Below are 27,796 nucleotides of genomic sequence, written 5' to 3' on the forward strand. Positions count from 1 at the left end.
TAACAATAAGTGATTAAGAGGCGAAATTTTTTATGCCCACTTTGTTAAGTTAAAAATTAAAAATGCCCACTTACTTATAAAAGCTTGATCCTATGCCCAAAATATCTAAATTACCCTTCATGTCTCAATCAATATACTTGCAAGATAAAAAATAGCTAGCTGTCGGAAAGTAGGCTGCCGCCCGGGCAGCTACTTTTTAGGACGGCAAGCTACTTTTTCGGGGCGACAAGCTACTTTTCTACCAGAAAAAGTAGTTTGCCGCCCGGGCGGCAACCTTGGGTGGCAACCTACTTTTCCGACAAAAACTACTTTTTCTTACATTTTTCTTATACATTTGTACTTGTGTCAGAAAAATGTAAGACATTACACAAAATTCTATCAAAAACTACTTTTTCTATCAAAAATGTAAGACATTACAGAAAAATGTAAGACATTACACAAAATTTTTCTTATTCTTTGAGGAGCTCAAAGAATTCTATCAAGTATCAAGTGAAGTCTTGCAAGAATTGAAGAGCTTCAAGTATCTCCAAGAATTCTATTCAAAGCTTCAAGTATTCTTCAAGTATCTTCAAGAATTCTATCAAAGCTTCAAGTATTCTTTAAGTATCTTCAAGAATTCTATCAAAGCTTCAAGTATTCTTTAAGTATCTTCAAGAATTCTATCAAGTCTTCAAGTATTCATCAAGTATCCTTCAAATCTTCAAGATCTTCAAGGCAACATTAAAGTATCCTTCAAATCTTCAAGTATTTCTTCAAAGCTTCAAGGCGTTCTTACAAATTCTAAGAACGCTCTTCAAATCAAATCAAGTTCAAAAGCTTCAAGGCGTTCTTACAAATTCTAAGAGCGTTCTCTCTCAGATCAAATCAGTTCTGACGTTCAAATCCAAAATCATGACTTGAGTCCTTTAGATTTATCGTCACCAAATCAAATATTTCAAGAACCTTCGAAAATTAAATAGAAGAGAAGAATCAGAGTATCAACTAGAGATAGCAACCCGCATAAATCTATCTTCAAGTATTTGAAATTATTTTTGTAACGCGTTTTCTATTTTATCAATTAAATTGAAATACAAAAAATTGTGTTTACAATTTTGTATTTTATCTTGTCATCGCAAATATTTCTTGTGATTTTTTATTTTGAATATATATATGTCATGATTTGAACGAGAATCGCATTGATTCCGATAGAATGTGGTACAATAATTACGAGGTGTATAAGTTCAAATTTTGACACAACTAATACAAGTCTATACATTAAAAGTCCAACGTACATAGACAGAATTAAATCCATCTCTCCAAAAGGGAAAAAGCTATACATCTACAAACACTCATTCCTAAATATTTGTCACTATACTTATTCACAACACCTAAACTGGCAAGTCAGGTTGCAATTGAGGTTGAATTTCCATACAAGTTGCAATTCTATAAGCAATTTGTGTCATATCAGGCCTTGCTTCACAATCCTCAACCAAAGCAACATTTGCAACATCCACCAAAAGTTTGAGCTGCTCAACATTAACATCACCCAATTTGAGTTTAGGGTCCAACATTTTGACCATGATTTCCACGTCATCACTCCCCCGGTACTCCTCGGTCCACTCGGCCAACGTGGACGAGCCCTGTAGCGACTTCATCCCCGTGATGAGCTCCAGAAGCAGGACTCCAAAGCTGTAGACGTCGCTCTTGGGGGACACTATCCCCGTGTCGAGGTAAATAGTGTCGATGTAGCCCAGAGAGCCCTTGACTGCTATCGGAGTGTGGGCCCTCTGGGCGTGGCTGCCAAGCTTGCAGAGCCCGAAGTCTGCAAGCTTGGCATGGTCGTCATTGATGAGGAGCACATTGGACGACTTGATATCCCGGTGTATGACTGGGGGATCAGCCACCGAGTGGAGGTAATCGAGGGCGTACGCAATGTCCAGTGCAACGCTGACTCGATTTTGCCACGTCAGCGTGCCCGAGTAGTGGCCCTGCCGCGTGTGCATTCGGTCGAATAGGCTCTTGTTTGGGACGTATTCGAGAAGTAGCAGCTGCTCCCCTGTTTAGAGTGAAGTGTAAAGGTCATTAGACAATATGAAATGTTCAAGTTTTAACTCAATTTTTGTATAGGATAGCACAAGGCAGCACTATTCGCATGAAAACAACGAGTCGATGCGCAAAAATGCTCTTTAACAAAGTAATGTGACAAATTTTTACTCAATTGTCATAAACAATGCACCTCAGCTTCAACATTACATATTACATGACATATTCCAAATTAACTTCGCGTAGAAATTAGTCTTTTAAATTTATATTCACGAATTACAAGAAGCAACAATTGATTAGATATCAATTATGGCTTCTATACAAGTTTATATTAAATAATTTGAATTTTGAAGACCGGAAGAAAAGTTTTAAATTAAAAAAAATATATATATATTTTTGGTCAATATTATTATGAATTTAATTAATTTAGAGTAGTTAAAGATAAGAATCGGAATCAAAGAGTGAAGGACTACGAATTTCTTGTAACAAAGAAAAGAAAAGAAAAAAAAACACAAAGAAGGCTTGTATTATAAATCAGTTTTAATCAGTTTGCAAAAGTCCGAACCAACTTAGACATTTTAAGCAATGGGCTAGAAATAATTTTAGCTTTCAAAAACTAGATACTTATACACACAAATTAACTTATATATATGAAAAAGTTGAAAAAAAAATTATAAATGTATATATTAATTAATCTTGATGCTCTTACATTAAATTTATACAACCTTGTGTGGCATACAACAATCAATAAAGAATTTGCAATGTGGAAAATTTTGCATGGAGAGTGAAAAATGAAGATGATAAAAAAGGTCCTACCTTTCTCGAGGCAGAATCCAAGCAAGCCAACGAGATTGGGATGCGAAATCCTAAGCAAAACCGAGACCTCATCAAGAAACATCTTCTGGCTGCCGCCCCTCTCCTCCAACACGCGCTTCACCGCTCCGAACCTTCCGTCTCCGAGCTCAGCGAGGTACACGTACGACGTCGCCCCAACCCCGATCCGAATCCTGAAATCGCTCGTCGCCACCTTGAGCTCCTCGAGGGCGTACGTCCTTATCGACGAAGCACAGGGACGGACTCTTGCCTTCTGATTCCCCTGCAGCGAGTGATCTACGTCGCTCTTATCCACAATCTTGCCCGACGATCTACGATCGTTCGACTCCAGGTAGATTGCCCATTTCCTTACAATGACGGTGAGGATGATCACCATTGCGATCGCGCCCATTACCAAATAGCTTCTTCGGTTTGATGTGGAGAAACCAAGAAACCACATTCTTGCTTATGTTTATGTCTCGAGATTGATTCTTGTTTTTTCATTGTTCGATTTTGTCACGATGGTTTTGTAGATATACAAGGGTTTGATGAGTGATCAAGATTCGAGAATTTGTATTTTTGCATTAGAGGGAGAGGGAATCCAAGGCCTAGCTAGGTTGGCCTTGTGTTGTGCATGAGAGAAAAAAGAAGTCGTGTTGTTAATTTCTTTTATTGCGGTCAACCGAGAAGACTTCAAATTTTGAATTGTAGGAATTCGTTTTTGGATTGAATTAATTATTTTTAGGTGATTTAGTGCTGAGTTTTATCTCATGTGATGTTGATATGTGTTGTGATAATTTTGTGGGAGGACAGTTAAGCAAACAGTCCGAGCGATTCAAGTATTCTCTTAACCAAAGTTATATAGACCTTCCCTCAAAATAAATAAATAAAAAAGTTATATAGACCAAGGGCAATTCTATTTGTTTTTTCCTCTCTAACTAGCTAGTCTCATATTCAATTAAAATACTATGAATAGACTTGTTCTTATAGTCCCTAGCTAGCTACTACTAAAAAACTCTAACAAAATTAATTTGAAGTCTACTAATGCATAGATCTGTTTTTTCATAATAATTAAAAAAACAAATTTATATGTTGGCTGTTATTAGCTGCATCCAAATGATCAGTTCTTACACATGAAAATAAAAAGAAAGATCCAAATGATAACATAACATAGCACCATCAAATTAAGAGTTATTACAATAGTAAATAAAATAAAATAAAATAAAAAATCATTGAAACTTGGCAACGTAATTTGTAATTTTGCACTTTAATTGGTTGTCACAATGACTAAGAAATGCGCGACACATGGTAACAATAATTGAGTTGCCCCCGACCCATTCATTTTTAGGACATTGTTTGAAGTTCTTGGCACTAAATACCCACTAGGTCCCACCACCAATTTTTAATTAGCGTCAAAAAGTGTCATCATCTCGAGGCCAATATTGTCAAAAAATAATCAATACTTGAAAAAAGTTGATCAAATAAATCCACAATGCACCGACTAAAATTAACATGAAATGTATTTACTTTTATTTTATGCTAATTAATCATTTTTGTTGTCATTTCATATAGAGTTAATGGGCTCAATTAGCACTTCTTGGATAAGAAAAGGAAAAAATGTCCACCCAAATAAAAATATGGAAAAACTAGCCTTTTTTAATGTAAATGTACAATTATACCCTTAATACTGTTACACACTTTTTCGGAAAAGTGTGTAATAACGTAAAAGTGTGTAATTGCAAAAAAGTGTGTAACAGTGTAAAATACACTGTTACACACTTTTTCAAAAATCGTGTAATAGTGTATTTTACAATGTTACACACTTTTTCTCAAAAATGTGTAATTACGTAAAAGTGTGTGATTGCGAAAAAGTGTGTAACAGTGTATTTTACACTGTTACACACTTTTTCGCTTATAAAATGTGTGTAATAGAGTATTTTATACTGTTACACACTAAAAGGGTATTTCAGTCAAAAATGCTATTATTTCCATATTTTTATTTGTATGGCTAGAATTTCCTATAACTAAAAGGTTTTGGCTAGAGTAGGGTGCTGCCTCTTTCATATATTATATGATGCAAATAATACTATTACCTGTACACATCTAATTTGTATGAAATTAGGAAAGAATAAAACAATCTTCTTAATGCTTTTGTTGCCTTTTTTCTCTTTGGCAATTAATTAAACTCATTAACTTTCTTTTCATTTTGCTATATGCTTTGAAGCATAGTCAGTAATCACATATCCAAGTTACTATCATTTCGCCTGCATGCTCCCATCTCGCTAAGTTATTCCTAATATAAATCTCAAATTTGAAAGTTGCATAAACTTTGGACTCTATCTTTCGTATCCGACTGAAATGGTCGCTCAACCGAAAAAAGGATAACACACTGAATTTCAATTATTGAAGCACCACACTTTCTATCTTCACTCTTCAGCATCCTTTCCTCCCCCACAAAAATTAAAAAGCACCACATTTTCTATCTTTATTCATCTTTGAAACTTTAAATTAGAGATTATCAGAAATTAGAGATCCATGGCAGCTTACGCCGCTCTAGTTTCTCTTATGAATGATTTGGAGCTCATTCCCAATCATCCCCCATTCCTTTTCTTTTGACCACAAACAGATCACTTCCTTTTCCCAAACTCTCCATTTCTTGATCGATTTCATGGAAACCTACGATTCTCATGGATGCACCAGAGAGGCTGCTGAAGCTTTGGAGAGCCGAATTGCATCTGCGGCTCATGCGGCTCACGATGTGATCGAATCCCATGTTGTCGATCAACTCCATGCTGGATCCACTCTTCTTGGAAAACAAAGATGTTATTTCTTGCTGGATTTACAGAAAGCAGTTGAAAACATGGGCTTTATCAAGCGAAAGGCGATGCAGTTGAAGTTGAAAAGTGGATCGAAAGCGGAGCAGCCCAAATATTCAGTATCTACATCATCAGAAGCTCTGAACTCCGGGAAGAATCTGATTTATATATGCTGCCCTTATGGAAATGCTTACCGAAGATCCTTCCAATAAGCGAGTGAGCCCAGTGGTGTGTAAGACTACTCTTGCCAGAAATGTTTATGAGCATTTACATATTCAGCACCACTTTGATGTTCGTCAATATCTCAGGAATATAGCGTACAAATAATTCTTTTTGGAGAAAGAAGATCCGCCACGGGTGGAGATGTTAACAGATTAGGAGAAGAGTTGCATAAAAAGTTATGGGGTAGCTTGTATTAGATGATATGTGGGTTGTGGAAGCTTGGGACGAGATACGCCCGATAATGGCAATGGAAGTTGTGTTATTGTAACAAGCCGGCTATCAAACTTGGCTCTTCCCCTTTTGAGATGAACTTTTTAGATGATGATAAAAGTTGGGAACTGTTTTGTGGAAAGGCATTCGGCGAAGAAACTTGTCCTCTTGAATTAGTGGAAATTACGAAGAAGATAGTGAAAAGTTGCAGTGTTTTGAACGCTTATGAGTAGGAATAGTGGAACTTTTACAAAAATGGTTGATTTATAAGATAAACAAATTACAACTCATTCTCGTTTAGATCGTAATGGGCAGTTCGAATATAGTGCATTCACGTATAAGGGAGGGATAAGTTACATTTATAACCTTATACCTTGTTTGCTTTGATGTATGAAAAAATTCGGGCAGATGGTATAATTTTTCAGGCAGTCCCTTATTTATTGGGAAATGGATAATTTTATACCTAAAAAATGGTGATATAGTTTTATACCACATATAAAGCGAGGGATAAATGTATTATCATTCAAAGTAAACAAGAGTATAAAATATGTGGTCACGCCTTGAAGGGATTAATTTATACCTCCTTGTATTATCCCTCCATTTAGAGGGATAAAAAGCAAACACCCCCAAGTATAATATAGAACTAGAGGTTGCTTGAATTTGGTATATGAGACAATCTGTTCCTAAAAAATATATCCTCAAAAAATAATACAGTATCTTTTTATTTATAAACATTATCTGATAATATATTAATGTTAAGGATTAACGGTAGATTTTACCTATTCTCAAAAATAAAAACAAAAAAAAAATACTCACACAAACATATAAATACTACCCCCACTTTTTATAAAACTTGTCATTTAAACTCTTAATAAAATTATAATTAAAAAATAAATAAAAACTAACCTCCCGTTCTGCCACTTCCCACTCCACCCCTCGCCGCGCACCACTACTCGCTGCGACACGCCTCACCATGTAGCTCCTCTGCTCTCTGCTTCGCCTCATAGTTGAATTGATTCAGTGTTCAATGCTTAGTTGCTCAGCACTTGAGTGTCGAGCAATAGTTCAAATTGAACTATTGCTCGACACGCGATGCTCGACCTTGAGGTGTCGAGCAATGGTTTAAATTGAACTATTGTTCGGCGTTCGATACTTGACACACTTGATATGCTTAAGTGCTCGACAATGATGTGTCGAGCAACGCGCGAATAGTACATGAAGGTAAAAGTGTCTTGAACGAGTATAATTTAGGGTTAATTGCCAATAAAATACTGAACTTTCGTCGAATTCTAGTTTTGCACACAAACTTTGAACTGTAGCGTGAAAATTACTAAACTTTAGATTTTATCTGATTTTGCTACTAATCCAAATTCCGGTCAAATATCATGCTAATATGACGTGCCAATATTTCACGAGACGTATTTATTGTTAATTTCTTATTAAAAAAAAAGAACACTAATATATCAAATCAAATAATCTGATTACTCCAATATATAAAATAGAAGTCATTCAAATAGTATAAATATATACAGCTTATAAAAAAAATAATCCTTAGATAATGAAAATTTAATAAACTTTATTACTTAGCTAAATAATTTTTTTTATACATACCTAAATTCGAATAATCTCCTTACTATTATTGAATTTATTCAATTAATTAATTCAACTAAAAAAATACTATTATTTGATTTGATATATTAGATTATTGACAATTTGAGATATTTGCTTTGTGTTATTTTTTTATTGATAAGAAATTAAATAATACTTCATCCGTCCACGAAAGAACTTCCTATATTTCCTCTTTGGGACGTCCACGAAAGAACTTCCTACCTATTTTTGGACTATACCCCACCACTTATAATCCTCTTACTTTTCACTTTTCACAACTCCCAATATTAATTATAACACCTTTTCACCACTCCCAATACACTCAACTACCTTTTATCCACTCTCAATACACTCAACAATATTTTTTCTTAAAACCCGTGCCACTCCCTCCTATGAAGTTCTTTCATGGACGGAGGGAGTATATTATTTTGCCAACTAATTGTCACGCAAGAATAAATACGCCACGTCAAAATTGGCACACCATATTATATATTAGCTTAGTATTTGGCCGAAATTTGGATTAGTAGCAAAATCAGATAAAATCAAAAGTTTAGTAATTATCATACCACAATTCAAAGTTTGTGTGCAAAATTAGAAATGGATGAAAGTTCAGTATTTTATGGGCAATTAACCCTATAATTTATTATTTTGTAGATGGTGGAAATTTTTTAGATTTTATCTTTTAGAAAGGGTATATCTCATTTTACCCCTAATCTTAATATATCAATTTATTTACATATTCTATCATATAATGAATCAATTTTCTCATTCACAATATAATTATTTATCATTAAATTTTTAAAATAAAATTATTTCTTCATTCTTAATAATCAATATCCTCAACCATTTATATTAAAATTCGTGTTATTTTATTATGGGATTACTTTTTTTGGAGGCGGAGGACGAAGTGATTGATATAATGATGAAGTGTTTTGAATCATAATACAAAAAATAAAAAACGTATACTCCCTCCATCCACGATTTAATGCCTCACTTTGGTGTGGGCACGAAAACTAAGAAAGTTGAAAAATGTGGTGTGGATGAAATATAAGGATAGTTGACTAAAATGATAAAGGTGTTGTGAGTGGGTCCATTAATGATAAAGTGTACTCCCTCCGTCCCGCTAAAAGCGGCCACGTTCTTTTCGGCACGGAGATTAAGAAAAGAGTTATTATGTTTTAATTAATATGGTCCACCAAAATCAAATGACTAATTAAGTTTGGTCACATTCTCACTGCATCTGTTCCGACGACGGCGATGCCGATCGCCGGCGCCGCGCCGGCGACGGTGGCCCCATGCCCCTCTATCAAACCGCAAATCCAACACCCAAACCAGATCCATCAAATCGCATAGCCAGAAATTCTTCAAACTCAAAACCAATTCTCCAAGAAATTCTTCCATTCCAAAAATTCTTCAAACCCATCAATCGCATAATCCAAAAATCTTCAAATCCAGAAATTACCTTCAAATTCTCCCATATGTGTTTAAAAAATGATTTGCTTCAAATCCAGAAATTACCGGAGCAGAGCCGTGGCATAGCCGGACGGACGGACGGAGTGGCCTAGCCCCCAAAATCAGACACCCAAATCAGAGATTGTAGGGAACGTCGTCGGAGCCCTAACCCCCAAAATCGCCAACCGGAGCCCTAGCCCCCAAAATTGAAGCTGCTGCTATGGTCGCCGGAAATCGAAGCTGATGCGGTAGATCTAGGGTTTGTGAGAGAAGGGCGGCGCCTGGGGAAACGAGCGGCGGTGTGTGTGTTCTAGGCGGCGGCGGCCATGTGGGTGGCGAGAGGGAGGGAGTAGAGGCGAGGGATAGGGAGTTCAGGGGTGGGGCGAGGGGGGAGAGCAGAGGCCAGGGAGAGGGAGGTCGGGGGCGGCGACCGACGGGCGAGGGAGAGAGAGCAGAGGCCAGGGAGAGGGAGGTCGGGGGCGGCGACCGACGCCGGCGTTGGTGTCGTCCGCTTCTCGCCGGAGAAGAAGAGAGATGGGCGAGGGGAGGGGCTGTGTGGGGGGGGAGTAGAGAGAGAAGATGAATGTGTGTGTTTTGTGTGTGTGTGTGTGTTTGTTAAGTTAATGAGGGTTTAAGTTTAATTAGAAATTTAATTAAATTGATTAATTAAACTTAATTAAATACTAAATATTTCCATTTTAGGAAAGTTGCCACTTTTAGTGGGACAAACCAAAATGGAAATGTGGCCACTTTTAGTGGAACGGAGGGAGTAGTAAATATAGAATATAAAAATAATAAAAGTATTTTAAGGTGGGTCCATTAATGACAAATGATAGTAAATATAGGAAAAGAAGAAGAATAAAAAAGTACAAAAAATATACTAATACATTAGGGCTTTAATTTGTGGATAAAAATTTAAAAGCAAAGTAGGACTTTAAATTGTGGACGGAGGGAGTACTAATCATAATGAATTTGTGGGCGTGCCGTTCTATGACAGGAAAATAACCCATATACCATTGCTAGTTGGACACCTGTGTGTGTTGTTTGGCTCCACTTCATGGCAAATATGTAATATTAGGTCATCTAATTATTCGCGAAAATGAAACACAAACAAAAGAGGAAAGACCTAGCTACTGCTACTGGAGTATATTCTACTCACAATTAAAGACCTCAGCTTTCTAATTATCCATTATCATTTCAAAATTTTACGGACAAATAATGTTAAATTTCTCATTTCAATATAAATTCTTTAATCGTTAGATTTTTCATGCAATCATTAAAGATAATAAGAATAAATTCAGTCATGAAACGAATAAGCATACAATATTTTCAGAACAAATCGAAATGTATATATGGTAAACAAACTACCTGATGGGTTGAATAGTTGTCATGAAACGAGCATTTTTATTTGAAGCAAGAGCCATGGATAATGTGTCGTGTTAAATGAGGGAGACAACTCTTGCTTTTGGTCATTAAATCTCGTATTTCAATTCATTAGTACAAAAAGATGCGGGCAAAATGAAATACGAGATTGGAAAACAATTGCTAGTAAAGGACCACAATTTTTTATTTTATTTTCGTGTATCCTTATATGTACGAGGTTTCTCTCATTTCTGCTGTGATATCATGATTGACTATGACCTTACCCTTCAATAACCAATCATATTGAAACATCTACACAAGACTTAGTGCATAACTTTTGTTTCCTAGTTCTTCATTCACAATTATTGTACCCTTTTCATGTTCCAACAAATGACAAAATGTGACTGAAGACATCCACGGCTAAGATTCCATCTTGGTACTTTCTTTGCAACACATTACACATGTAATAAGTTGAGCAGCAATGCTAAACTGCAGATGTAATAGTTAAACTAAGCATGTCGTTTTTCCAGACGTTCATTTGTTCACCTAGCATGCACTGTTTCATACCTAGAGACACGATGCACAGGAAAGGGAAACAAAAACGAGCAATGATGAGACTTACAGCGTCGTCGATCATCCATCAAGGTGAAGAATTCCACACTCCAGCAGCTCTCAGTGATCCAACCAATGTTATAGGGATACTTGGAGGTGATTCCAGTCTGATTTTCGCCAAGAAACTCGTTGATCACGAAACAGAGCTGCCATTCATCCTCTGCATGGAACCAGTGCTAAGAAATGAGCTTTTGTTGCTTCAAAAAGGTCCGTTCCGTTGCCTTTCTGGTAAACCTGAACGAGTGCATATTGACCACAGTTTGGTCGTTGAAAAATTAAGGTGTAAACGAGCAATTCTTGAGAAATGTGGAGTTTGCTGCATTGTGATGCCTTGTCATGTACTGCAATGTTGGCACGATGAAATTGAAGAGGGATGCTCCGTACCTTTTATTCATATGGGCGAATCTGTAGCCGAGGAGCTCAAGGAGGCAAAGCTGAGGCCGATTGAAGCTGGAAGCGCTCTCAGCATTGGTGTTCTAGCCACCAACTCATCGTTGGTGACTAGGATGTATCAGCAGAAACTTGAAAACGAGGTATTTTTAGCCTGCCCCTTTGTTTCTTGATAATTCTTGCAATATTACCTGAGACTGCTACATCTGCAGGGTTTTGAGGTTTTAATACCGGATTCAAACACCTTGAAACATATAGTGATGCCTGCAGTTGAAGCGTTGAGCCAAAAAGACTTTGTAGGAGCAACGAATTTGTTGAGAATCTCTCTTCATATTCTTCTGGTTAGAGCTGTGAACCGGATAGTTCTTGCTTCTGACGAGTTACGAGAACTTTTGCCTCCGGATGATCCCTTGTGGAGAAAATGCATAGATCCGATGGATGCTTTAGCCTGCTCGACTGTCAAGTACGCTCAATCTGCAGAGAGAAGAAGTAAATAGAGAAAGCTAGCAAGTTCATGTGAATGTCAAATGTCAATATATATTTCTGAGTGTAACATTTATTAAAATCATACTTACGTGTAAGCTGCAAAACAACGTTCAAACGGGCTGTATAAGCAAAATGGTTAGTTCAAGTGGCAGGTTGCACTATATTTGTAGTGTTCCTGAATTTAGATTCAAGATTTCTAGCAAGGAAGCTAATTGAGAATGAAAACTCACCAGCAACTGGAACAAAGCTAACATAATGACAAAAGTTGGATCATGGAATCCATTTCGATAAAAATGTAGCATGTTCATAGAGTCAGTACAACAGAAAAATCCACGCAACATCAGACAAGTCACGTAGGGTCTACAAGAAGTCAAGAATAACTAGATTTCTATTTATAGGCAAGGAATACATAATAATATTCATAGAGCTAATCTGTTCGTTTATTTAATTTGTTCAACCTAATTCCAGTATTAGTTATTGGTGTTTGCATAGTAATATTGGTAGAAGAAAGAGATAACTGAAGCTAGGAGCATCAGGTATTAATGACTTTCGTAGGAGGATCTATTGAAGCTTCATTATTCCAGGAAAGGAAGGAAGGACTGCGACAAGAGCATCACCATATCCAACGGGATCTGTGAACATGACAGTGAATATGAAGCGTATCAGTGAATGCAAAACAAGAAATTGGAGAACCACAAAGATTTACGTAAGGAAGGATGCTAACCGCCATCTTCTTTAAGTATCCTAACGACCTCACCAGAAATGTCGGACTGGCAAAAAACAAATAAAAAGGGAATGAATGATATATAAATTTAACATGCATAGTGCACATAAAAAGTGCGTGAGTAGTACAAGGATCGAAAGAAAAAAGTTGCAAAGCCAATTTAATTATTAGGCATGCTGCAATATAGATGTCCTCTATTTGAAATCAAAATGAGAATACTAAATGGAACTATGGAAGGGTGTGCAAGTTATTGTAACGTGTAATTTTAGCTCAACGTCAGATCATGGTGATTGAAGCCAGGCCAAACCTCAACAGGTATTTCTCCACCTAGCTGTTCGATGTAGCAGAGCACCTGACCCTCCTTCACTGTGTCCTTCTGTCAAGCAGTAACATAAACTGTTCAGTTGAAGAAATTGCAGATGACATTAGTGTACAAAGTTAGCCTTTAAAGGGTGATATAATGAGCCACAGTAACAATGTAATACACACCCATAAATCAGATGACAAAATATGGATCTCGCTCCTTCAGAATAATCATTCCATATCATAATTGAATAAGAAACTTCTTTGAAACAATGAGAGTTTGTGGAGGCATCAATATTTTTATGCTAATAAAAGTAATGAGTAGAATGATACTATGTAAAGATTATATATATGCTATAGTCATGTGTCAGACATGTTCTCGCATATGCAATGCGTATATATTTTCTAGGATTGGGAAAATTCCTTTGACGCTAACTAAACTTGGATAAATGTCATTTTTCACTTTGAAATTGCCAAAAATGGTAATTTCCCACATCGCGGGTAATGAATGTTTAGGTAGTTTAAATTAAAGCTCAATGGACTCTTCTAGCAACTTGGGTTAACCATTTTGGCAAAGTGAGGACGAATGCCAAGTAGTTGATGGCGGAGCCCATTGTGCCGCCAATGCCATAGCACTGCAGGCCCCCACGGTCCCACCCCCCATGTGGGCTCAAGGCGTTACAAAAGTTATGCTTAAAATTTGCAGAATGTAGAAGTGATTATGCAAGTTGATAAAGGGATTGATGATGTTTGAATTCTATGAATGATACCCCAGAAGAAACCCATGAACCCACCAAATAAAACTTTGCAATCATGTGTACCGCTATAATATGCTTGAGCAATTGTGGCAAGAAACAAAGTCCACCACCTCCAAGAAGCGAAATCAAGTTAAGATGAAAGATGCATCAAACTGGAGGGTGCTTATGCATTAATCTATATTTGATTGATTTATCGGATGTTTAAAAAAAATCCTGTGTCTAAGCCCCTTTTGTTTCTTTTTCCAATATTTCCTAACATAAACAATTAAAGTGACATGAAACAGATACCTCTTTGCAAGATGGAGGAGCCCGTTTCCCTTTAATCGTCCTAGATCTTCTAAAGTATCCAACCTACATCAAGATAACAAAAGTTAATATGGCCATATTGAAGAAGCCATCATGTATAAAATTAGCAGCTATGTATTCTTACCCTTGGAGATTGAAGTATTGCCAAACCTTCATCCGCTGCCTTGTCAAGCAAGGTCTGAACTCTTCCAGAGAAAGATGATGATTTGGCGAGGGCTAAAGGCGGTGACAGTTCAGAATTATCAGAACCAGGAGTTTCAGGAGCTGCATGGGCAGCAACTGGTGCAGGAACTGGAGCTTGTGGAGGTGCGCTCTGCTCAGCCGATTCTCTAGTCACATGTAATTGAAACTCCCCAAGCTCACGATGGGAAATATATATAAGAAACCAGACAGACTTTAGATTTGCTTAATAGAAGCACTCGATGTGTTCACAATCTTGCTGAAGATGAAATGATGTTCTCCAAAAAGGATGAAAATAAAAGAAATAGTGGACTTTCTTACTTTAAGTTCAAACTGCATGATTGATTTTGTGTCACACAGAACTGTAAGAAGAGATTCTACCTGTAAAATGAGAATTTAAGAGAGCCTCCATTTATAAAGTGCGTGTGTTCATGAATGTCAGAAAATAGCATAATAATTAACAAGTACAACAAGAGGTGAAATCTTTGCATAGATTCGGGACATTGGCTAAACAGGAATTGAATCCTCATGAGTATTTGAGCATTTCCAATGAACTGACAGGAAATTGAAAGTTATAAACACAACTCAGGAAAAACAATGTATAGCTTCTTTATCATTCTTTTTCTTCTTCTAATAATTGTTTTCTTAAGGAAGAGGAAGATGGCATCAGTGCCGATTCTGCCGAATGATACCATGCACATTTGAAAAAGAAGGTTATCCATGGTTTTCATTTACTAATTTAGGATCAGCATTTTCTTTTTTCTCTAATACAAACAGTAAATTTCCCACCTTGTGCTTGGTATAGTTGTCCAAAACTAATGTTCAGAATCTTTCTTTTAGTCACATTCAATCTTATTAAGCAACGAATGCAGTGAAATAACAATAAATCAATAACTAGGAATCTAGGATTATAGTACATACAAATTTATTTTTATGCAAATAACAAAAACTCACCTCAAACGGATTGGGAACGTATGTGCTTGGCACATCAGATGACAGACTTTCTTCAGGATTGTTCTCCAAATTGGTAGTGGCTGTTGGACCGTTGATTATGAGAATTAAAGAAAAGAAAAGAAAAGAAAATACACAATCAAGGCTGTGATACCAAGCAGTGCCATCTTTTGATATCTATCACACCACTATAGGTAATATAAAGAATGAGAGGACCCCCTTTTTATTAATTTTTAAAATTTTGTCCCCTTGGGATGGCCTAGTGGTTGGGGTGGTTGCCTGTTGTCCAAGAGGTCACAGGTTCGAGTACTCTCGGCCACAATAACCACTAGGTGGGGTGTGTGTGTGGTTTGTATTATTTATAAATGTAATTTCATCAAAAAAAAAAAAAAAAAGAATGAGAGGACCCCCTCTTTCCTATCACTGACATTCCATTTTCATCTTCCTCGTTTTGCACATAATTTGACTGCTAAATGTGATCTAAATTCTTTTCAACTTTTTTTCTTTTACTGCAAAACATGCATCTAAATCCAATCCAGATTTCATTTTTGCTTCAAGACATATCAAATTCCTTCCAGACATAAATCCACTGAAACAGATTGAGCTCTACTATTTTACCCTCCGATAGAAAACTTAAATTCGGTGCATGTAAAATGATCAAGCGCCTATGACAATAAAACAGATCAAAATTTCCGAGACAGATAAACCATCCACCTTAATAAACTAATTCATATAATAAATGCCACAAACTCTGCGCCTAAATTCACACAAAAAAAACTCTCAATTTTCTACATTTTTTTACTACTTTTAGAACATGCCACAGAAACCATCATATAAAGCAAGGAATTCAACTCAGAAACCAGACAACTAAAAAATTGAGCACAGAAAACAACTTGCTCTCAATAAACACAACTGTCAAAGCTAAACATAGGACAGACACTTAAACAACCTAGCAAACAAAGCTAACATAGTTAGCACTCACAATCAGGCCCAGCCTCGGAATTCGAACTCCGGCACCTAATCAATATAGCTTTCTTTGAATTATGTGACAGTGCCAGATCATTAAATTGGACAAATTTTCGAGCCCTCAAACCACACAAAGTTTGCAAATTGCTCAATTTGGGTATAACAAAGCCCAGCTCCAAGTTTGCAACTGTAAGGGTTGAAGTCCCTAAACCACCTGAAAATATATGTATATATATATATCAAAATCCACAACATTGATGACACATAATCTCATTTCAGTGCAAGTTCCACGAAATTCTACTGCAAGTTCGAGGTAGAAATACCTGGGAAAAGAAGCACAAAAATTCCACAAATTCGGGAAGAACAGAAACTCAATGCAGGATATGTAATGAATGGGATCAATAAACGTCATAGCAATCACATAAACGAGAATTGTTATACTTATATATTTTAGATACACGAAGTATATGTATAACTGTACACAGGTAAATGTTTAAGTACAAATACTTGTGTTTAGAGAGAGAGGACTAACACGCAGCCATGAGAAAGTGATGATAAGTTGATAAGAGAATTGTGGCGATGGTGGCGGAGGTGGATGAGCAGCAGCAGAAGTGACTGATGTGTTCAGATTTTTAAGCTTTCCGCAAACGATGTTAACGAAGAACTAGATCCCGTTTTGTCATTTATTTTTCTGTCTTGTTTTAGAATATGGATAATTTTATAAAAAGTTTAAAATTATTAAGATTAAGATAGTTTTCTAAGACTATCCCCATCAGTGACTTTCCCTCAACCCAACCTTTAATTAAAATATGTATTTTTCTCTCCTTAAAATACACAACCCAACTTTCATCTTATTTCTACTCCCAGTGACATTCTCATGACCTAATTATTTTTCTATTTTAAAGTATAAAATTAAAAGATATATTAATATATAATTAAGTGGCACCAATAAAAGAATGCCATATGGCGATGCCATTCTCATGACATTGGGAAGTCACACAAAATTATATATTTTTGATTTATTTTAAAATTATAAGTTTTTGTCTTTTCCAATGACTTTGGTGACAAAGTCACCAATGGGAGTAGTCTAAGACAATAATATTTTATATGGTATTTTTAGATAATATTTTTTTTTTTAATCTCAACTTAAAAGCTAGTAAAAGATCATGGGTAGTTTTGTTTGAGTCTAGTTTACTGTGAGACAAAACTTATATAAGTTCTTGTGAAAATAAATTTTTATTTAGGATGATTTCTTTTATAAAATTAGTTTAAAAGGTGATGTTAGTTTAGGGATACTATGTAAATGTTTCTTATTAAAATACTATGTTTAATGGCGTTTATTGTGCAAACGAGCACTTCGAACGTCGATTGAACTGAAGCACTGATGGATTTTAGTCAATGGAAAATAAATCATTTGAACCAAAATTATTCCAAGAGACAATAGGACTGGACAATGGTTGTCCACAAATATAGGGGGCCACTAATTGGTCGCTATTAATTTGAATTTATTATTTGGGTGTCTTTCGTTGCAAATTAAATGAGTGGAAAAATAACTATTTTCATTTTTTTTCCCGTAATTTTCACATATTTTATAAAATAATTGAATTCTTTTCTAGTATACACAGAAATTTTCATAAAACATGTATTTTTTTTTCTTATTTACACTTAATTATGGATAATATTATCGTGTGTAAATAACATTATCACGAGATAAATGATTAGTGTGATAAAAAAAATCAATTCAACATGAGAATAAAGAAAGTGAAGACCATCAAAATATGATCAATTTTTTTATATATTTTTTCATTCTTTCTTTTTCTTGTGATAAATTTACAATAATAGAGAATACACCATTTAACTACACTCTAGTCCACACATCAATAACATGAACCTGAAAAGGAATAAATAAATTTATATAATCATCGAAAAATGAATTGTTTTATGAAACAATATACTCGCATAATCATTTTGAAAAAAAAAACATAATATTTGGTCACTAATTGAAAAAACATAAAAAATCTGGCCATCTTTTACATTTTAGGATTGTTTTGCCTTTAATTAGGGCGGACTAGATTCGGGTCGGATTCAGATTTGCGCGCGGGTTAGGCACACATGGCACTATTAGTATCATATACTCAGTGCTGCACGGATGGTACTTATGGCCATATTAGTGTCATATACTTGTGTGCTGATATTATTTAGATGAGTACAGTTATATGACAATTTTGAACACTTCCTCGTAGGGTTTAGATTATCCATTTATGATTTTAGATTATCATTTAGGATTTAGATTCGTCATTTAGGGTTTAGATTATCCATTTAGGGTTTAGATTTTCGTACCCAAACTGATCGACATCCCTAGTTTAGATTATCATTTAGGGTTTAGATTCCCCATTTATGATTTAGATTATCCATTATCCATTTAGGGTTTAGATTATCTATTTAGGGTGTTGCATGAATGATACTTATGATCATGTTAGTGCCATTAGTGTCATATACTCTCTCTTATGTAGTGTTGCACGAATGGTACTTATGGCCATATTAGTGTTATTAGTGTTATATACTTAGATTTTTTTTTTCGGTTGGCACATATGACACTAATAGTGTCATATGTGTCTAACTCGCGCGCAAACCTGAATCTGTTACGAATCCGGTCCACCCTAATTAAGGGCAAAACAATCTTAACACGTAATAAATGGCCAGATTTTGTGTTTTTTCAATTAGTGGCCAAATACATGTATGTAATTTTACAGGCATCTAAAAAATTTTTACAGGCATCTAATGAACAATTTATAGAGTATTATGGAGTTTGTTTTTTTTTTTGAAGGAATTTATGGAGATTTTAGTTAAGCTATATTTATTACACTGGTTATGGATGTAGGATCTACATTGGCAATATTTAGTATTACCATTTTATATAGATAAAAAGAGGTTGTGAAATCAATTTATAATTCTAACTATGAAATTGAAAAACATTGAGACATCACATGTATATCGCTACATCAAGAGACGAATAAATACAATTTACAATGAATTTGATAAAAGAAATACAAAATGTTAATTTATCATCACATTTTGAATTAAAGAGACAGTTCAATATTATTTTCAATTTTACTTATATCGAGCCTAAGTGTTACAAGTATTAATATACTTCACGAAGTGAAAAAATCTAAAAGACAAAAGTGATGAGACAATTAAAAATAGAAGTAGGCTGAGAATCATGAATATCTCAAAGAGAAAAGGTTAAGACAATTGCCACTAGGCTTTGATGATTTTGAACATTGCCAAACAGAAAAATACCTAGAGAATAAAGGCAATCAAAGTTTATGGGGTGTATTCGTTGTGGAGTTTAATAGATTTCTATGGATTTTAAAAGTCTGAGTGTATTCGTTTCAGACTTTTTAAAATCCATACAAATCTAGGTGTATTCGTTATTCCATTAACTTCAAATCCGGAATGACTTTCATGGATTTCATCCAAAAAATACACACGACGAAATCCGGCCAAGAACCACGAGAATTGAAATCCATGGAGTTTTGAGCGAGCGCTGAGTTCCAGCGCCCGCGGCCAAGAAGCCAGCGAGCGCCGGAACTCAGCACCCGTTGAGAAAGTCCAGCGCTCGCTGGGTTTGAGCTTGCGCTGGGTTCCCAGCGGCCGCTGGGTTGCAGTGGTCACTGGGCCCAGGCAGCCCAGCCCAGCAACGCTTTTAAATACCCCTCTTCGATTATTTTCTCCTCTCACATTCGACAGACGCCTACCACCCCTTCAAAAAAGCAGACAAGTTCAGGGTTCTATATTAGCTTTTAGCCAGATATTTTTTTCATAAATTTTATATCTTCATAGTATTTTAATTATGCAATGTTGGATGTTTTATGGATGTTGACGTTATTTTTATAGATTTTTTTTAATGGATATTGGTTGATTTTATTGAGCATGAATTATATAATTAGGGGTGTATTAGTTGGGGATTTGATGAAATCCACGGAATTGAGCATGAATTAGGGGGTATTTGTTTGGGATTTGAGTAAAATCCCCAGAATTCGAGCATTCTGAATTGGAGCTCCAGCGGCCGCTGGGTTCCCAGCGTGTTCTGGCTTCCAGCGGCCGCTGGAGCTCCAATTCAGAATGCTCGAATTATGGGGATTTTACTCAAATCCCAAACAAATACCCTCTATTTCATGCTCAATTCTGTGGAATTCATATTTTTTGGGGTTGCTTATGTTACAAATTTGTGTATATTTTTTTTATTTTCATTTCATTTGTATGATCATAAAAACATAATAACATGATTAAAATGTAATGAAAACATGAAACTCATGAATCAAATGCAAACATAATTCATTAAAACAAACATTAATCATTGTTCAAAAGATAAAATTATCCAAACTCATAAAACAATGTCAACATTAATATAAAAACTCAGAAACGTGGTCTCCAAGAATCCAACTGGCGCTGCAGCTCGGCAATCTGCTGGTCTTGTGCATCAAAGCGAGCATTCATATCATCCCTCATTGATGTCATCGATGAGTCAAAATGAGCTCGGAATGCTCCCATGGATGAATCAAAGTGTGCACGGAATGATGTGAGATCATTCTGAACCTGCTGATAGTAGTCTCTCGACATTGAACCACCAGCTGCTCGCTCTCCATTCCCCTCGTCTTCTTCCTCTGCCTCTTCGGCTTCCTCTTCAGCTTCTTCTTCGTTCTTCTCTTCATCATCATCACCGGCGGTCCCAGATGGACCGGCACCAGGATCAATGCGGGGACGACGGCCTGCTGCAATCTCGGAGTGTATGTAGTTAACCACACAACTCCTCTTCTCATGAGGAACCAGCGTGTATCGGTCAGAAATCAATTGAGCTGCTCTGAGCTCACTATAATCAATGTACTCACCATGCAGCTCATCCTGACCATGCTGAAGCCCATCTGTCGCAGCAAGAACTCCATTCTTGTGTGCCAAACCAGTGATAATAGTAGCGAAAGAAGCATGGGCAGTTGGGCGCTTCTTCGCCCGAATCATAGCAGCCCAAATAAACTGTGAGATGCACACTTTTGTGCCATCTAAAGCACACTCCAGCAAAAATACCTCAACTGCATTCACCTTATTCGCCTGCTCCTTTCCAGACACATTATATGCAAGAAATTTATGAACAATAGCCAACGCCGGATCCTTAATGTACCCACTAGGCATACCCGAACTATCCCAATTATCACAGTCAGTCAATCGATTCCACGCTTGATTAACATTCCATCCCCGAGTTTTATCAGATAGTCCACCAATACTGAAACCAAAAACAGCTTTCATTCTAGCCAAACTAATGCGATACTCTCGCTCATACATCCTAACTTTAATCCATTTCATATCACAACTTATTTCCACAGTAGTCATAAATTCATAACATAGAGGATCATACCCAGAAAATGCAATATTTTTAGCATACTCTTTCATCCCTAGATTCTTCAAATACAAACCAACTTGCTGCTTAAGTTTCAAATCATTAATCAATTCCCAATCCAAGTAATGTGGAGGAGTAATGTAATTCAAGTTGAATTTCTTAAATATTTCTCCCTCTAATTCGCTTTGCAATTCAAATGGACATTCATACCTTTCGCTCAAAGTTTGCTCCTCTCTACCGACGTTTGCGTTCTTCATTCGGACCATTATATCGTTGAAGGTGATTTTAGAGGGTAGTGGTATGGAAGAATTGTAGTTGAAGGTGATTTTTTGGGTGGGAGGTTCTGGAGCGGCGCTGGGAGAGGTTGAGAAGTATGAAAAAATTAGGGCACCAGCGCTCGCTGGCCCTTTATATAGTATTTACTTACTCCCAGCGCTCGCTGGGTTTCCAGCGGTGCTGGGACTCAGTGGGCGTTGGCATCATGGATTTCAATTCCAGAATTATCCTCCAAATTTTTCGAAAATCAGTGAAAATCGGGGTGAAATCCAACCACGAATTCTTTGAAAGCCGTCTGGAATCTATGTGAATTCCATGGAATTTAAAATACATGGACTTTTTAAAGTCTGTGGAAATCCACAACGAATACAGACATCTATATTTCATGTAATTGGTTGACAGTAAAAAAAATACATATTTGTATAAATATAACTTCATATAGGTAATATAAGAGCCCAATAATGGCATCGAGTAAAAAATTTACAAGAAACAATAAAACTTCCGCAATTAAATTCAGCAATTCGAAAAGTTGTTTCCCAAAATTTGCAAAATCAACGGCCAGGATTCGCGGGTGCAGCAAATCAAAGCTACGACCCACCACAGGGCGCACTCTACAAGAACCCACAAAATTTTCGCATTTTCCCCAAACCCCAAACCAAACCCCCACGTATCTAACATCAATACGAGCTAGAAATCGAAAGTTTCAAGACATTTTAGAAGAAAATAAACAAAATTGTGCAGGACAAAGGTCTCTTGAGAGAGATATATGTTGGTTCGTAGGAGATTGAGAACATTCTGATCGATATATATATAGAGAGAGAGAGAGATAAAGGGAGTAAGGTAGTGAGAGAGAAGAGGGCGAGCCAGAGAGAAGGGATGTCTCTAACAAGCGTGAAGATGTCGGAGGATGTGTGGTTGACGTGTCTGACCCATGCATTGTCCACTGAGACTGAGGAGATCATGGGCCTTCTTCTTGGTGATATACAGGTTCATTGAATTCCATTTTGTCTGAATCATTGTTCTTTATGTTTGCCATTTTTATGGGTTTAAGCTCTGTTGAAGTTTGCGGCTTTGTTTTCTTCTAATATGGTTTTGTGAGGATAGAGCGTTTGTAGGGTTTTTAGGTGTTTACACCTAACGGGTTGCAAACTTGCACATTTGCTTATATTTGTTTGCAGAGCTGCCTTAAGAAATTTTGAGGATATTCATGCTCTTGATTTTTTGTTTTTTCCTACTGGGGTCTCCATTTTATGATTTAGCTTTGTAAGTTGCACGGCTTGATCTTATTTCAAGAGGATTTTGCCCTTAATAATTGTGGTTTTACTGATTATTTTGATGTTTCCACCCATTGTTTCCATAAATTTTGTTTGTTGACTTACTGATTGCCAAAAAAAAAAAACACAAGTTTATAAGAATAAGAAAGAGTTGGTGTCTAGTTACTCAACTGGTCAAATTAGGATTGAGCTATGTAAATGTGAAATTTTACAGGAATTTTGGATTAAGTTTAGCTACAACTAGGATCTTGTGGATCCTGTCCGGAGAAATTTTGTGTTCGATTGTTGATATTTGTTGTTTTCACATTTCAAATTAGGATGATACACTTACTGATTTGGAGGAAATGACAAGCCCCCCCAAAAAAAGGAAGAAAGAAAAGTTGTTAGGTGCTCTGATTATTGTAGGAAGTTCTGGATTAAGGTTATGATATACTACAAACTTATGAAGTATTTTACTTTCAAGACCATGTAATTTTTGTCCTATGATTTTTGGCGCCTTTGTAACATGGGTTTTTCAAATTGTTTTGAGCTCCATATGCAAGGGCAATATGTCTGAAAATTTTAAAGCTTCCATAATTAGGTTATTCCAAGGACCATTATTAAGCAAGTGCACTGACATTTGCTAACCTGAACTTGGAGGATCACAGATATTAAAGATCTGAAGCACACATTGTAACATTTCTGCTATATTCAAGTTGGATTTTGTTAAAATAGAAAGTAATCTATGGCAATTATCTCGTAACCCTTTTTCTGTTTTTCTTCTACTTTTACAAAAATAACGGTCACTTATTATCTATTAGTTGTAGTAATGATGGAATCACTGAGCAGCTTTCTGCAACATCCGGGTGTTGAATTTGTAAATTTAGTAAGTGATATTGTAGAGGCTTGTTGCTCAAGCCATTACTTATAGCCAATTAACTGAACTTTAAACTTTGGTGGTCTACTGAATCAATGCAGTTCTGGTGAGCCATATATCTATGCCATTTTTTGAAGAATTTTCTTCTTCTGCTGATAATATTCTTTTTTCTTTCAGAGTTCAAAGAATGGTAATGTAACTGCATTGATTTGGGGAGCACTTCCACAACCACGTTCTGATCGACAGAAGGATAGAGTAGAGACTAACCCAGAGCAGCTGACTGCTGCATCAGTTCATGCTGAGATATCCTTTTACTACATCTTTATCTTATTGAACATCTATGGAGGAAATTGATAAGAATAACTTCAGATGTACACTAGTAGCTTCATATCAATTATTTTCATTAGAAAAGCAGATCTTAAAGTGGGATACTGGTAGAAGTTTTTGTGTGCTTTTGATTCTGAACTAACCCAATTTTTGGCTGATTAAACTTTTAAAAAATTTATACACTGCTAAACAAGTTTTATAGGTTTAATCTATTAATAAGACAAAGCATAAATGTCAAATGAGAAAAATCTTTAAAGCTGCTGCATTAATTTTCCTATTACCCTTTATGGCTGCATATATGTAGAGAACTTGCTGGATAATTTGGTTAATAAAATATGCCTTTCTTTGGCTTATGTGTATTACTCTGTTGATCGTTGATGACTTTGTCCAGTTAACCTTATAACACAGAATGACAACGGAAACAGGGACTACAACTAGAGTGATTGGCTGGTATCACTCACATCCTCATATCACAGTCCTACCATCTCATGTTGGTGAGCTTTTTAATGACTCAAAGTGTTCCCAGGGAGATTATTTGGGCTGTGTTGGCAGTTGTGATTTATTTCCTTATGTTACATTACAAATTTACAATATTAAAAAAGAAAGCAGGAAACCTATAGAAATCTTGCTAGGACCCCATTTTTCTTAACCCATTCTGATTTTCTTGCCTGGCTTGGTTTTGGTTCTTCTGAATTGGTATTATTACCTTTTTTTAACCTCAGTAATAAAACTCATCGATTCTGTAGCTCTGTCTCCAGCGAATTCAAATTTACTTTTGGTCCTAGATTGACTTGCTCCTGTCTAGCTAAATTCACACTCTGAGATAGTTTTCCTATGAATACTGTCTAGAATGTTATGAAATTTTAAAAGGTGCAGTTGTATAAATAATATATATTTCACAAAAAATCTTGTGTGTTTCTGATGCATTAAACTTTTTGTTGATGTGGGTGTCCTTATAACCTGTAGGTAGTTCTTCTCTTCTGCACTCTCTTCCTCATCTACTATTGTATATGATACCATTTTTCTGGGATATCTGCAGATGTGCGAACTCAAGCAATGTATCAGCTATTGGATTCTGGGTTTATTGGTTTGATATTTTCTTGTTTCAGTGAAGATGCTCAAAAGGTTAGTGTTAATATCATTTCCTATGACGTAGTCTGTTTTTCTTTTCAGCTCATATAGGTCATTACAGGTTGGAAGGATTCAAGTCATTGCATTTCAGTCTATGGATGGGAAGCAGGGTCACATGATGAAACCTCTTTCTCTCACTCCTGTTTTAAAAAGTGCTATTATAGATGTAGAGTCGTCCATGAGTTCTTCAGATAATGCAATTGCCGTGTTTGGTTCTTCCAAAGGAGAAACTATGGAACAAGACACTGGAGATTCGGAGGCAGCTGGTAGGGCTTCTAAGGTATGCCCTGAATCAGCATAGACTTGATTTCTGTCTCTCAAGTCTATGATGGCTTGGTTGATAATAATTTGTAGTAGCTAATCTGTTGAATTTTGGATACGGGTTCTTCATAAAATTCCTCAGAATCAAATATACTGGGCATGATGACACTGAAATAGTGATATAGAATGAAAATGCATTCTTTACCAGTGGGTTTGAATGTTACTTGATTGCTCATATATAGTAATTGAACTTGTCTTGCTAGGGCTCGGGGAAATCACCACGTTTGGGAGGTTTTTTTGCTAATGCTAATGCTAAAACAGGAAACAATAGTCATGCTAACAGTTTGAATGATGCAATTCATGACTTGGATCCCATGGATATGACTGAAGGTATGCAAGAAGCGATGCATTTGTCAAATTTGGAGATGAGGTAATGTGAGTATGAACTCTTATCACTTCAATATTCCATTTCCCTAACTCATTGTCAAATGATGTTTTTAAATTGGTAAAATAATTTGACTATGGCATTAAGGAAAATGAACTTTATCTATGGTAAAGTGAAATTTTATGTTACATTTCAAGAATAAGATTTTGGAATATTTTTACCTTTAGTTGCTTGACTTGGGGCTTCAATGTGTTCACCTAATACTCCCTATAAAACATTAAACTTTGCCTACCAAAAGCTATGCCAGTAGATTTTGTCTAGCCGTCTTTGTTCTAGGGTCTTGATGTTATATTCTCTTACTGCCTAAAATCATTTTTCTCGCTGCTTGCTTTTATCTTCTAGTGCTGCCTTTGTTTCAGCATATTTTTTTGTCTCGAATCTTAGAAGATATTTTGTTTACTGGCAGTGGCGCAGAATATATCAGAAAGGAAATTCCTCTTCATGTTCTCCCTACATCATCCCTTTTGAGTCTCGATTCGCCTTTGTCATCATTTACAAATCTCCAGCGGGTACTGTATGAAGAGGAGAAGACTGCATATAATCAAGCAATGGCACAAAATACAAGGTGGCATTAAATGCCTGGCATGACTCCCATTTTATTTCTTCGACATTTTGTTTTGTTATCATTAACCACCATTATTTGATGCATCTTCAGGGACAGCAAAGTTCACCCCCTCTCTTTCATTCATCACACATCCACGTACAAGTCTTCCATGTGCAAAATGATTGAGTACTGGTAAGAATCATCAAACTTTTTCCACTTCACTATTTTGGCTCAATTTTACCGACGTTTTATATGTTCCTGTTTGTAGCTTGAGTCCTGCCATGACTGTTCTTCAAGATCGCTTGAGAGAAAATGAAATTCAGGTACAAGTCATGCATTGGCCTAATTGCCCTTGTGTTGGTAAACTTGTTTGTATGATTTTGAGCTGTTCTTGTCTCATCTTTCCTAATCTTCCACCAAAATCGTATCTTTTATCCCTTTTCCGAATTCAATCCCTCTATGTCAAATAAAAGGATCTGAAGTTTCATTTTGCCCTGCAGCTTTTATCGACCTTACTTTATGTTTGGCTTTTCTTGAAACAGTTAAATCTGCTCGTGGAAGAAGCCAGCCTACTGGAATCAGAGGTCTCAAGAGGGAGTCCCTCAAATTCGTCTCCTCGCTCTCCATCTCAAGGGCACCGCAGTGGTTCCTCCAGTCACAGGGACCTATATCCGACAGACTTGAGCCACCTAAAAAATGTCGGTGGTAACCGGAGCCGAAGAGGGTCCCAGTCGTGAGCTGAACTTCCTCTTTTGCTGCTATATCTTGCAAGTGTTTATGCCCCTTCTCTACCTGCTATTTCTGCTTGTATACTACTATCTAACATTTTGTCTTGCAAAAAGCAAGTTTGAATATGGCATATTAAGTTTATGCTCGAATTTGTCATCAGTTTTTTTGAGATGTACTGATGAATGGGGAACCTCCATTGTTTCCAAAAGCTACATTCGTATCAAGATCTCTCTCTCTCTCTCCACGTGATCCAACTCCAACTGATAAGAAAATCTCTTTTATACTCAAATTTCAGTATTGCAATTAGTGGGCAGTGTTTTTAGGTTCTGTTTACAGATGCTATTATTTTGATTGTCTCCAATAGTTGATTTAGACAC

General features: G+C 36.2%; 5 protein-coding genes across 6 annotated transcripts in view; 3 read left to right on the forward strand and 2 right to left on the reverse strand.

Annotated features, from left to right (window-relative positions):
• The window catches only part of LOC130992114 (nucleolar complex-associated protein 2), an 884,658-nt gene that overhangs the window by 799,952 nt on the left and 56,910 nt on the right, over positions 1–27,796 (forward strand). The gene's annotated exons all lie outside the window — the stretch shown is intronic.
• On the reverse strand, positions 1,343–3,915 carry LOC130992151 (probable receptor-like protein kinase At1g49730). The gene is made up of 2 exons (XM_057916680.1): positions 2,839–3,915; positions 1,343–2,035 (listed from the first exon to the last, which is right to left on the reverse strand). Exons 1-2 carry the CDS (start codon positions 3,293–3,295, stop codon positions 1,368–1,370), a joined length of 1,125 nt encoding a protein of 374 aa, XP_057772663.1. The 5' UTR covers positions 3,296–3,915; the 3' UTR covers positions 1,343–1,367.
• LOC130992156 (uncharacterized) lies at positions 10,567–12,154 on the forward strand. Its single transcript, XM_057916684.1, has 2 exons — positions 10,567–11,650; positions 11,720–12,154. Exons 1-2 carry the CDS (start codon positions 11,021–11,023, stop codon positions 12,002–12,004), a joined length of 915 nt encoding a protein of 304 aa, XP_057772667.1. The 5' UTR covers positions 10,567–11,020; the 3' UTR covers positions 12,005–12,154.
• On the reverse strand, positions 12,250–16,918 carry LOC130992163 (uncharacterized). 2 transcript variants are annotated; one of them, XM_057916698.1, is made up of 9 exons: positions 16,714–16,918; positions 16,198–16,395; positions 15,219–15,298; positions 14,586–14,645; positions 14,209–14,442; positions 14,067–14,129; positions 13,025–13,093; positions 12,718–12,763; positions 12,250–12,625 (listed from the first exon to the last, which is right to left on the reverse strand). In XM_057916698.1, the coding sequence occupies exons 1-9, from the start codon at positions 16,721–16,723 to the stop codon at positions 12,555–12,557; spliced, it is 831 nt and encodes a 276-aa protein (XP_057772681.1). In that variant the 5' UTR covers positions 16,724–16,918; the 3' UTR covers positions 12,250–12,554. The 2 variants fall into 2 exon arrangements, 1 of the variants encoding a protein (XP_057772681.1); XR_009091250.1 differs by having other exon boundaries at positions 12,591–12,625; positions 13,025–13,113; positions 16,714–16,871.
• LOC130992140 (uncharacterized) lies at positions 22,484–27,643 on the forward strand. Its single transcript, XM_057916666.1, has 10 exons — positions 22,484–22,839; positions 24,160–24,285; positions 24,716–24,803; positions 25,349–25,434; positions 25,502–25,720; positions 25,965–26,131; positions 26,553–26,711; positions 26,802–26,882; positions 26,959–27,013; positions 27,233–27,643. Exons 1-10 carry the CDS (start codon positions 22,729–22,731, stop codon positions 27,425–27,427), a joined length of 1,287 nt encoding a protein of 428 aa, XP_057772649.1. The 5' UTR covers positions 22,484–22,728; the 3' UTR covers positions 27,428–27,643.

This window comes from Salvia miltiorrhiza, chromosome 7, assembly GCF_028751815.1.
Source record: "Salvia miltiorrhiza cultivar Shanhuang (shh) chromosome 7, IMPLAD_Smil_shh, whole genome shotgun sequence".
Classification (NCBI taxonomy): Eukaryota; Viridiplantae; Streptophyta; class Magnoliopsida; order Lamiales; family Lamiaceae; genus Salvia; species Salvia miltiorrhiza.